Source organism: Larus michahellis, chromosome 6 (assembly GCF_964199755.1).
Source record: "Larus michahellis chromosome 6, bLarMic1.1, whole genome shotgun sequence".
NCBI classification, from domain to species: domain Eukaryota; kingdom Metazoa; phylum Chordata; class Aves; order Charadriiformes; family Laridae; genus Larus; species Larus michahellis.
The window spans coordinates 30,413,442-30,425,455 of NC_133901.1; the positions used below are offsets into that span (position 1 = coordinate 30,413,442).

General features: G+C 52.0%; 1 protein-coding gene and 2 non-coding genes across 3 annotated transcripts; all 3 read right to left on the bottom strand.

Annotated features, from left to right (window-relative positions):
• Nucleotides 1-834: 834 nt before the first annotated feature.
• On the bottom strand, nucleotides 835-8,949 carry NCL (nucleolin). Its single transcript, XM_074590186.1, has 15 exons — nucleotides 8,532-8,949; nucleotides 7,739-7,846; nucleotides 6,821-7,112; nucleotides 6,331-6,480; nucleotides 5,708-5,896; nucleotides 5,412-5,495; nucleotides 5,029-5,164; nucleotides 4,506-4,642; nucleotides 3,908-4,034; nucleotides 3,539-3,672; nucleotides 3,039-3,174; nucleotides 2,783-2,934; nucleotides 2,159-2,285; nucleotides 1,495-1,727; nucleotides 835-1,310 (listed from the first exon to the last, which is right to left on the bottom strand). The coding sequence occupies exons 1-15, from the start codon at nucleotides 8,547-8,549 to the stop codon at nucleotides 1,231-1,233; spliced, it is 2,103 nt and encodes a 700-aa protein (XP_074446287.1). The 5' UTR covers nucleotides 8,550-8,949; the 3' UTR covers nucleotides 835-1,230.
• On the bottom strand, nucleotides 2,583-2,659 carry LOC141745903 (small nucleolar RNA SNORD20). Its single transcript, XR_012588158.1, has one exon. It is a non-coding gene; the product is annotated as a small nucleolar RNA SNORD20 (small nucleolar RNA).
• LOC141745902 (small nucleolar RNA SNORD82) lies at nucleotides 5,234-5,303 on the bottom strand. Its single transcript, XR_012588157.1, has one exon. It is a non-coding gene; the product is annotated as a small nucleolar RNA SNORD82 (small nucleolar RNA).
• Nucleotides 8,950-12,014: the final 3,065 nt, after the last annotated feature.

Here is a 12,014-nt window from a genome sequence, read left to right on the forward strand (position 1 = left end):
GCTGCAATATGGAAGGAGGGTTGGAGCCATCTGCAACCACGGAGGTTTAATGTCATTGCCCCCCAGGCTGGCAGGGGACCCTTCCAGCAGGACACTTGAGCCTGCCGGTACCTGCGCCCAGGGGAGGCTTGTACACAACAGCTCCACAGCCTTGCAGCCAACACCACCCCCATGACACCAGAACAGCAGCTGCCCCCGTGGCTTCCTGCCTCCCTGCGCTGCAGTCACTCAAGAGCAGCGTTGTCCCCTTGCAGCTGCCACCACAGGACACCAGCCAAGTGCCCAGGTGGAAAAAAGAGGCTACTACTGAGTGCCAAGGGGCTGTGCCATCACCTACCACCTTCATTCACACACTGGTGGAAGCACTCAGCCCCTGACCAAGGCATGAGTTTGGTCAATGGAGCAAGCGCAGGTGCTGCTCCTGTTTTGATGGATTTGCTTCCCACGTTGGGATAAGTCAAGACAGAGACAATGGGGAATGGAGCACAAGAGGCAACACATGTAAGAGCATGATTGAGCTACAGGGCCTTGGTACAATATCCAATTTACTCATTTGTTTAAAAAGTAAAAAACCCAAGTTGTTAGCATGCAACGTCACATACATCTTCAGTAAAAAAAAAAAAAAAAAAAGCCACAGGGCTTGCTCCAGCTGTTGTACTCCTCTCCCTCTTCCTTCCTGCAAGCACTCCAAGCACAGAACACATACGTTGTCAGGAGAGGACACGGGCTAAAGCAGAGCTGCCGCCTGTGACATTAATGACCTTGAGAGAGAGAAGGCTCAGGACACCGTTTCTCACAGCCCTGCTGCAGTTAGTGGCAGAGAAGTAACACGAACCAGTTTAGGTCCTTTAATCTGTCCAAGACAGGGTGCTGAAGCACAAATGATAAAACATTCTGCATTTTTACAGCAAAAATGCTACAGAAGTTTATAGGAAAAAAAAATAGTTTTGTACATGGGTAAAACATTATAAATTCAAGACAACTCACAGACAAGGGGTAAATTCCCACATCTATCGCTCATTTTTTAAAAAGTTCCTTTGAATAGGCAAGCAGTCAAAATGGCTTGCTCTCTCTTCCTTGAAATGAAAATGGGATCTTCCAAGTGGCTCACAGTACTGCTTCGCATCTTGGAATGTCCTCCGAAGGCTCCGTCAAGATAAAAGGAGAATAAAAACCCCCGGAGTCCTTTCAGATAGTCTCAGAGAGCAGAAGGGAAAGAAAAGGGGAAGTTTATTCAAACTTTATCTTCTTCCCTTGTGGCTTGTGATCTCCACCTCCTCCTCTGCCTCCTCGGAAGCCACCTCCTCTACCTAGAAAGAAAATTGGGTCAAGAAGCAGAGTTACAGGTGTCCCTGCACAGGCACCACTGCCCTTCCAAGCCCACCCTGATTCACATCAGGCCCTCTGTGGTGGCACCACACCACAATCCTGAGAACAGCTTTGGGTTAATTTTGAGCACACGCCCTCAGAACAGCAGCATTTCCCTCCTCTTACCTCCAAATCCTCTGCCACCACCTCTGCCGCCAAATCCACCTCCTCTTCCTCCTCGGCCTCCTCCTCTGCCACCACGACCACCAAATCCACCGCCAAATCCGCCGCCACGTTGAAATTCACCCTTTGGCTTGGCAAAATCAAGGATCACTTTGTTTCCATCTATCTCGCCGTCCTCCATGGCTTCTTTAGCTGCTTTGGCATCTTCTGGGGAGCTGAAGTCCACAAACCCAAACCTAGGAAACAGGTTCAGAGACAGTCAAACTCCACAAGCTGTAGCACCACCTACAGGTACTCGATAGCAATCCCTTCGGAAACAAGACCCACACTTCTCCAACCACACAGGGAACGTTACTTGTAGAGCAGCAGTGGCTAATCACAATCGATAGGAGCCTCATTGTGAGTTGGCCAATACTGAACAATTAATATCCTTCTCGTGCGAATCCATAGGCTGCCATGGATTTGTTGGCAGGAAGGAGCTCATTGAGAAGTGAGGACACGCTGCTCTCTACAGACAGACCTGATGCTGTAAGCTTGTTCTCTGGTTCCATGCAATTAACTAGCTTCAAAGAATCACCCGCGTGAGCAACACCCTGCACTGCACAAATCAGTTAAAAGTGAGTCTCTTTGTAGGAACTGAACTAATCCCAGGCGATGTTTAACATACCCTTTAGATGATCCAGTGTCTCTGTCTGTGACTATTCTAGCACTTATAGAGCCTTCGAATGATTCTCTTAGCGTCTCCTCTGTGGTGTCCTCAGAAAGGCCTCTGACAAACAACGTTTTGCTTTGTTCTATGGAAAGAGAATACATTCAGAGATCATTACACCTGAGCAAGGCAACCATCAGTTTCTTAACATCACATCCAGCTTGCATAGCTTGCTCCGAGACAGCTCACAGGGCTAAGGGGTTTGTTTTGAAGTAGCAGCTCAGGCACTTAAAAGAAATCCTTGGAAACTTTTTCAGGACTGCAGTTAGAACCTGATGTTAGAGTAACCCCATCAGCCAACCTGGTGCTGCCGGAATAGATATTTTTTTTTTAAATAGATGCTTGCATCTTATCAATAGGGATACTAACTGGACAGACACTGCTGGATCAGCACTTGACTATCTAGAGGACTTCGGCAATAGTTTCATCAGCATTTCAGATAATCAGTCATCATATCCAGCACACTCACTAAGGATGCAAGTCTTTCACTCCCCAGGCATTTTTTTTTTTTTTTAAAGCAGCTTTTGCATAAATGGTACGCTCCTGCCACAGCTGTTTTAAAACCATACATGGAACACTTACGATTAAATCCTCCTCTTGCGTTCATGTTCCCTTTCTGCCATGACGGTGAGCTGAATTCCAGTCTGATTGCTCTGCCTTCAATCTCTGTGTTGTTACAGGAATTCAACGCCTCTCTGGCATCCTCAGCTGTGGGAAATTCTACAAACGCATACCTATTTGGAGAGGAAGATTGCAGTGAGCCTGGGAGCACAAGGGATCTGTGGAGGTAAGTCACTCGCGATGCCAACTCATGAGTCAGGAGAAAGGCACAACATACCCTTTCGGCCTGCCCTGGTTGGTCTGTGGCATCTTGATGGAAGAAGCTTTCTTAAACACTTCTTGGAGAGTCTCTTCTGAAGCAGCGTATGAGAGGTTGTTGACAATTAGGGTCTTTGTCTCCCTCTCTCCGCCTCCTGTGGAGAAAACCCAGTGCTGTAAGTGCAAGTTTGGAGAAGGAGAGTGCTCTCTTCCTCTAGGCACAAGATGCTCTCTAGGGTGAGAGCAGCTGTTGCTCCCTCCTCACCTCAAGGTGAGGCGTAAGACCAAACACAACGCACTTTTGGTCACCTAGACTAGTTGTCTCCTCTTGTCTCCACTGTATGTTTTGGACGTGAAATGCATAGGATGCACAGCACAAGGCAAGCAAAGGGTCCCTTCCTGATACCTTACAGCTTTCCTGCAGTTCTTCAAATCACTCTATCCCTAGCAAACTTCTGAAACGAGTGCAATTAAGTCCTAAATGTCATTTGCATAGATGTTGTTGGTCTGGAAAAGTACCTTTCTGATAGTCTTGATGACTCTTCTCACCAGTGAAGTCAATGACCATGGCACGACCGTCAATCTCTGCGCCCTGTTTCTCCTCCAGAGCTTTGTTTGCCTCAGCTTCTGTTTTAAATTCAATGTAGGCCATCCTACAGCACGGAAAAGAACATAAGCAAATGCTTCCTTCCAGGAACAACTAAGTTCACAGGGATGGGGTGGAAGAGGATGGGAAGAAGGTCATGGAAGAAAAATGCTTCAAAAATCAGTGTTTTCAGTACACCTAATGCAGCAGATCCCTTAAGGTAGCTTAAGGACACAAGCTTATGAAAATATGCCAAGAGTTTAAGGACTGATGGATGTTTGCGGTTCCTCTCAGCTACGTACCCTTTGCTGTTCCCCTCTTTGTTCAATACTATTCGGATTTCTAGTGCGTTTTTAAACACATCTCTCATTTCATCTTCAGTTAAGCGGTAGGGCAGATTCTTCACAAACAGCGTTCTAGCATCTCTCTCTGCAAAGAGACAGAAAAGTTACTTCCATATTACCAACTAAAAAATCCCTACTCATCTACACTGCCAGTTCAGTGAGAACCAGAGTGTGTTGATCCAGCAGAAAATAAACCACAATAAGCATTCACATTTTCAGAAGCTGAAAAAGAAGCTATTGTGACAGTTAATTAGGCTGCCATTGTACTTCTTTTAAGGGCATCAAGTTCAGAAAGCAGGTTCTGAAAGCTGCAGTAAGAGCCACATTTCCTCCTCAGACCCCTCAGTATGCATTATTTCTTGGGATCGCATCTAGTCTGAGCTTGCCTGTCCACGTTAGCATTTAAGAAACTGTTTAAGATACAGAGCCCAAACCCGGAAGATCTGCCTTAAAAGAGCAGGATAGCAGCCATCAGTAACACTGCAAGCCTGCTCCGAGGCCCGATTATGACAACTCTTCTTTGATGTGCCCAAGTATTCATAGTAATGGGCCATACCTTTCTTATTTTCTTTTACCATTTCCTTGCTCTTTGCTTTTTCCAGTTTGATTTCCAAACCCATTAACTTTTTCCCATTCAGTTGGAGAGCTTTATCCAGATCTTCAGCAGATGAAAAGTCTACGTAGCCGAATCGCCTGAAAGAAGAGTAACCTTACTATTTAAGCTCATCTATCTCTAGTAACAGAGAACACAAACAGAAACCCAGAACCAGAGAGGTCCCCACTGGTCAAGTTAGAGCATTAATAAAGGAAATGCTAACTGGCCCACATAACCAAAACAGAGAACAGCTCTGTACCAAACTGGCAGTTCTCCCTTTAGGGAGATGCCGTCTAAAGCACCTGCCATCCAGGCAAGTATTTATTATACCCTTATCAGTACCATGCCTATTCTAGCTTCCATACACCATCAAGGAACCATCCCAGGACCTCGAAGGGAACCAACATCAGCACAGTTGTACCTCTCCAAACAAACAACTGCCCATTAAAAGAAATATGCAGCAAAATTCTACTGATGAACTCACTTGGAAGCACCAATTCTGACATCTGAAACTTCAATGTTCTTCTTCAAAAAGAATTCTTTGATGCCAGTCTTCAGTTCGTCATAATCCTTGGTGGGGGTCAAATTTCCCACAAAGAGGGAGAAAGGTGAAGTGGGCCCTTTAAATGAAAGGATAATCAAGGTTAAGGCAGTTAAAAGAACTGAAAGCCAAACTCCAGACAGCTTCAGCACATCAGTTTCTGCTCAAAAGTGACATCATACTTCAGTATTAAGTCCCTTATAATCATCACTTGTGCTGGCAAAAGCCCCACTGAGCATCCTGTCCCTTCACAATTAGGTGCCTCATCCAACAGTCCAATAACAGTCCCTCAAACGGGCATTGTTTGATGATCCCACATCACCTACCGTCTGTCTTCTTTTTCTTGGCCTCTGGTGCACTTTTATTGGCCATTTCTTTCTTCCTCTTTCCAGGTGCTTCCTTGACAGGTTCTGTGATAAAGAACAAACAACATGAAACAGAAGTACAAGACAATTTCTCCTATCCTGGATCAATACAGGATCTTTACACTTGTCACACACAAGACCTTGTCTTGTCACTACAGCAACTGTTCCTCAGGCCAGAAGACCATTATAGGACAAAAATTTTGCTCAGGCATCTTTCCTGTTATTAGAGTTACACTCTCAAACACAGTTAAACTCACTTTCATCCTCACTTTCCTCCTCGGCATCCTCTTCATCCTCCTCCTCTTCATCATCATCTTCATCATCATCATCCTCCTCTTCATCTTCCTCATCTTCAGATTCTGCCTTGGCTTTCACTGGTGCGGCCTTTGCTGGAGTAGGTTTCTTCACTTGAACAGGGGTTGTGTCCATGGCTTCATCTTCAGATTCTGAAACAAGGGAGCACAAGACTTCAGACATGTTCAAGATTAAGCCCCTTCTGTTCGTGAAGTAAAATAACGTTTCTCACGCTCCCTTACGTTTGTATGTTCTCAGAAAAGGAGATTAATATATTCAGCATATATAAAAGTTGCCCCTCCCTCAAGTTTTACTGCATTAAAAAACAACACCCATATCCCAAGAGTAAAAAGTTTTACCAGCAATAGGGAAATAAACACACACTCATCCACACCTGACGGTCACTAGTAGCCAGCTAAAATCAGCTGGGCACTAAATGGAGACACACATACACTCTGCATCACTCCCACTAATCCATTAAGTTACACCCCATTTAGCTCCCTATAAGTGTTTTATTAGTTTAACATAATTTAATTTTTTTTTTGTTATTAAAGAATCAGGCAAAGTTTTCTTATATCACACATACCATCATCTTCCTCATCATCCTCATCATCATCCTCATCGTCCTCCTCTTCCGATTCTTGCTTTGCTGGCACAACTGCAGGCTTTTTGGCTGGTACTGCTGCAGGCTTTTTGGCTGCAGGCTTCACAGGTATTGCTGGTTCCTCCTCCTCATCTGCGCAACAAGCGTACAGCAAGATCCATACAGCTCAGTCTTCAAAAGTACTTTTCTTTTTTCCCCCCCACAAGATTTTGGCAAAGTTCAGGAAAAAATGATCAGGAAACTAGAAGATGCTTCGCATGCTGCAGCTAAGGCAGCTGCAGCCCGAGTTCTCCAAACATCTCCAGTTCCCCACCTTTCCTTCCTCACCACCTTTTCATCAATGGATCCCCCTCTCAAGAGTATTAAATCGTACTAAACTTTCGATTCCAAAGGTACTCAAATTCAGCAACTTGACTGGACCAGCTTTAGTCAACTTATACAAGGACAAACACACGTTTCAAAAGCAACTTACCAGAATCGTCTTCCTCGTCCTCATCCTCCTCCTCATCATCATCATCTTCCTCATCATCTTCATCTTCCTCCTCACTCTCTTGCTTCTTGGCATTCTTTCCATTTTTTGCTCCTTTGGTTAAGACAGCAGCCTTTTTAGGTGACGGAGTGATAGGCTTTTTGGCTGGAGTAGCCACAGCCTTCTTGGCGGGTGTAACTGCTTTTTTTGCAGGAGTAGCAGCCTTCTTTGCAGGGGTAGCAGCCTTCTTGGCTGGTGTAACTGCTACTTTTTGTTGTTTCTTCTGAGGGATCATCTGAAATACATATTAGTGTAAGACTCTTATGCTGGCCCTTTAAACTACCATTACTCCCATGTCAGACAAATATATAGCAACTGCAATCTAAAGAAAAGCTTTCTGACAGACTTAGTTTCTGAATGACCTTAACTGACTATTCTGTTGAATTAATAAAGCTCAAAACTGTGTTTGTCATGCTTTTAACAGTCTACTTCTAGAATATTAAAGCATCTCCAAATTCCCTGGTCCTGAAGCAAGACCCATGATCTCTCTAGTAGCAATCAGTAGCTTGAAATTCTTAAGTCTTGCGTATTATTTGTGTGTGATAAATCACTTATTGCTGATACTCTGGTACAGTAATTAAATCATCCACTTGCTCATCAGTACAAGGAACACCTTTAAGATGCCAGGAGTCCTTCCCAAAGCCTGAAAGTACAGACCTAGCAGCTACGCTAGTTTTCCCCACACTGCTTTCCTCTTATGAAATCCAGTTTATTCTTCAGCCAGACTTAACCGACAAATGCTAATTGTTTATTAACGTTGATTCTTTACCACCTGCTATACACTCCCCCCCAACCCTCACGACACTTTTATAACACGCACACAACCCCCCCCCGCTCCGGGATCATTCCCAGTTGGATCACCTCTTCCCCGCTGCTCTCCTCCAGCTCGGAGGACTCTTCCTCCTCGCTTTCCTCGACCTTTTTGGGGGGAGGAGCCGTTTTTTTCTGTTTGATCTGATTCTTGGGAGTCTGAAAGAGAGAGAGAGAAAGAGACCGAGGCGTTACGCGATGTTCTTTTCCCCGCCCGGCACCGAGCCACCCCGGTCCCCGCCGCGCAACTGTCCCGACCACGTGGCCGCCTCGCCCGCCCCCGCGGGGCCCCGGGGAGGGGGGGAACACGGAGCCGGGGGTGCGGGGCCCACCGAGGTTTCCCCCTCACCACCATCCCCCCCCGCCCCCGGTACTGGCGGGGCCGTCCCGGGGCGGGCGGGGGGCGCCCGGCGCTCACACGTGCTCGCGCTCCCCGCCGCACCACGTGGCCGCGCGGCGACGTAGCCCCGCCCCCCCCCGCCCGGTTGCGCGCGCTCGCATGCGGCGCGCGCTGAGGTGCTGTCCCCCCCACCACCCGCCACAGCCTCACACAATTCCCCCCCCACCCCACACACACCAGCAACATGGAGGGGACCGGGACGGGACCGGAGCGGGGGGAAGTGAAGCGTGAAACCGTTCCCACCGAGCGCCGCCCCTCCCCTCGCCGCCATCTTCCCGGTGAGAGAGGGGAGGCCTGGAAACTGCCGCGCGGCCTGAGGAGAACGGCGGCCCGGCTCCCCCCACCCCCATTGCCATTCGTCATCCCCCCCCCCCCCACCATGGCGGCGGCCGCTCGGTTCCCGCCTGGCGGCCCCGAGCGCCGCCCCGCCCGGCGCACCCTCACCTTGGCGATCTTCACCATGATGGCGGCGGTGCTGGGCGGCGGCCGAGCTTTCTCTCAGGAGAAGGGTGGGCACCTGCCGGCCAGAGGTAGCGGCGAGGAGCGGAACGGGCCCCGGGCGGTCGGCGGGAGCAGCGGCGAGGTGCTGGCGACCCGGACCGGGGACTGAAACGAAAGGGCGAACGCAGGCCCCTTCCGCTCGCCTTGCCTAGCCCTCCGCCACGCCACGCCCACTCCGCCCCCGCCTCGGCCAATCGCCGCGCTCGCTGCGCCGCCCGGCCAATCGCCTTCCCCGCCCCTCGAGTCCCTCCACCAATCCCCGGCGCTTTACGATCAGCCAACGGGAAAGCGCGTTACAGCCTCCGGCTCCCGGGGAGTCCGCCAGGCGGGGGGCGACAGCGGGGGGACGCACCGCCCGCCCGGGAGGAATAGGCGTTAGCCAATGAGAGGGCGGCAGCTGGGCACCTGCGTCCTGATTGGGCGACGGGGCTTAGGGGAGGGTGGGTGTGGCCGGGGCCGCGGGAGAGCACGTGGCGACCGGCGGACCACGTGGTGGAGCCGGGCTGGGGTCGTGAGGGGGGGCTGGGGGTCCCGGGGCGTGTTCGGAGGTCTCGGCGCCGGGAGGAGTGGTGTCCGAGCGTCCCGGGGCCGGGAGAGGGGTCTCGGGGCCGGGAGGGGGGTGTCTGGGAGCCCGGGGGCCGGGAGAGGGGTCCCGGGGCCGGGAGGGGAGTGTTAGCGGGTCCCGGGGCTGGGAGGGGGGTGTCCGGGAGCCCGGGGGCCGGGAGAGGGGTCCCGGGGCCGGGAGGGGAGTGTTAGCGGGTCCCGGGGCCGGGAGGGGGTGTCCGGAGGTCCCGGGGCCGGGAGGGGGGTGTCCGGGGGCCGGGAGAGGGGTCCCGGAGCCGGGAGAGGGGTCTGGAGGTCCCGGCGCCGGGAGGGGGGTGCCAGGGTCGGAAGGGCTGTCCGGAGGTCCTGGGGCCAGGAGGGGGCTCCGGAGGTCTTGGGGTGGGGAGGACGGGGTGCCGTAGTCGAGAGAGGGGGGTCCCGGGGTCGGGAGGGGGGTCCAGGGTTCCCGGGGCCGGGAGCGAGCCTGCTAGACGCTGTTTGCGGTGCCGGGGCCGGCTTCCCAGTCTCAGCTCCAGGGACGGAACTCGCTCTGAGGTCTGAGCACGCCTTTGCCTTTTCTTTAGGCATGGGCAAAAAGTTGGGGCTGGGGGTCTCCCCAGCTCTGCCTCTGCCACCCCCCTTCACTCTCCCCCAGCATCCTCTCCCCAACCCTCGGCAGGCACTAAGTCCCCTTGGGCAGCTTGAAGCATCCCCTGGGGCTGGTCGCTGTGCGGCTGCTGAGGTCGCAGTTGGCACCAGAGCACCCTGCAGCTGCCTCCAGTGGCTCCTGGTGGGGAGAAAAGGCCCAACACTGGGGGAAAAAGTAAACCTGTGCTTGCCTGATGAATGCTTTTGAATTAATTCATTGAAAGAAGATGGCAGCTTTCTCTCTGTGGGGTTTTACCCCTGTGGCCGTAAAGTCGGGGTAGGAATGGCCCCAGGGCAGAATGCAGCACCCCTGTTTAAAACTTGACAGTCTGCTGGCAGGGCCGAGTGCTGGCTTGCCCCTGCCTGACACGGGATTCCCCGAGGACCTGAGCGGCCTCTCGCTGGGGCTTCCCTGCTGCCTTACATCCCCTCCTACTTCAAAGTGGGCATCCAGCCAGCTCTTGGGGGCTCCTGACTCACAGTGTGTGACTATAGCAGTTTGCCCTTCCGAGGCCTGCTTGAGAAGCCCCCAACTTGGGGAACACAAGATCCTAGGCAGCCCTAAAATAAAATAATAATAAAAAAAAAAACCAAACAAAACTCAGATTCGCAATGAATGCAGTCCTGCAGGGCCCTGATGGCCTTGAGGGGACACCCTGGAGCGCTCAGTGCTACCTTCTGAAAGCAAGGGACACTCTGTGTGTGAGGCGACACGCCTGGCTCCTAGGCTGTCCTAGTGCCTCTTTCTCCTCTGCCGGGTGAGGTGAGGCAATTTCCAGGCAGGCAGAGCTGTAGCTGAGGGCACCCGCTCATGGAGAGGTGATGGGATCAGTCAGCCTCTCCGGGAGTAAGCCAGCCTGTGGAGAGACTGCCACCATCAACCAGTATGGGAAGGGAGGGAGCTGGGACAGAGGGAGACTCTGCCCACATTCCAGCCCTGGTCATATATGCAGGCAGATGGGGATCCCGCCTGGGGAAACCCCTCGTATAGGGCAGCTGGACTCCACGTGTGAAGCAGCAATGTCTGGCTCGTGTCCCACCATGTGCTGCAGGAGCCAGCCCTGAGTGCCCAGGGCAAGCAGCAACACAGACCCAGGGTGGCCCGTAGGGATGCAGGGTGATAGAGATGGAGGAGGTGGCAGAGACCTGGCAGGAATTTTTAACTGAGGCAAGAGCTGATTGCACCCTCCCCACTGTGCCTGCACGTGGTGCAACAGAGTTATCACCATTGCTCCTACAGCTCTGCTGCCAGCGCCGGGGCTGGCCTTGGTTCCTCTGCGTGCTGCGGGATGGCTGCTTTGCCATGGGAAAGGGACAACTGTTGCTTCAGCCAGGGGCAGTTTTGGCAGCCGGGACACTGCGTGTGTCTAATGACATAGTGTCAGCAGTGGGATCAGCACAGGGTTGGGCTGGCAACTGGCCAGCCTCAGTCCCCAGCCCTTGCAGGCTCCATCTCAGTATTACCTGTGCTCCATCCCTTGTCCCAGCAGCCTGCTCAGCGGTGGCAGGTTGTCCTTGACGCTGGCACCTCCGAGGCTGCAGCAGGACCCAGCTTTTGGGGGAAGGAGCGCAGAACCTGTGTGCGGGGGAGGGAGAACTGACACTGCCCATGGCGCTGCGTTAATCCATGCTCCATGCGAATCCTTGCACCATTGAGCACGTCTGGATATGGTCTGACCCTGCCAGCCGCTGCTGTGACCTTAAAGGACCAGGGATGCTGCGGGGAGGAAGGTAGCCAGGGCACTGCAGATGCCAGCGTTAAGGCTGGGCTGTTCCCTGTATCCCACCTGTGGTCAGGACCTCCGGGCAGCCCTGGCAGTGGGCGGGAGAATGACAGAGCGGCAGCGAGGACAGCTTTTTTTTCTGGAGACACACAACCTTGCAAGGCTGTCCCAGCAGCACAGCACAGCCCTGCTCCTCTGGAGGCACCACCAGAAATTTCAGGGCCAAGGGAGGTCTCCAGAGCAGCATCAGTGAGGAGTAATTTGGCCAAAAGAGCAGGTTTGACAGCTCTATTTGTGGAGTAAATGTATTTTAGGTGCTTTTATGACTGTCTCTTGTTGTAGCATGGCTGCACCTTGGGACCATTGATCTAATTCCACACTTAAAGGGAATTTAGCCAGTTTAATGGAGACCCCATGAGAGATTTGCTGAGGATTTGTAGTTTCTGGCACAGCAGAGACTTGTCCCCTGTGCTTGTCCTCAGCCTGGCAGCACTGGGGACAACTTACCTGG

What these genes read in the sequence shown, in the direction of transcription:
- NCL (XM_074590186.1), bottom strand. An exon ending in CAAGAAAAAGAAGACAGACG is followed by an intron (nt 5,165 to 5,411) that starts GTAGGTGATGTG and finishes TTTCATTTAAAG; the next exon opens with GGCCCACTTCACCTTTCTCC. An exon ending in GGTAAAAGAAAATAAGAAAG is followed by an intron (nt 4,035 to 4,505) that starts GTATGGCCCATT and finishes GTCTCTTTGCAG; the next exon opens with AGAGAGATGCTAGAACGCTG.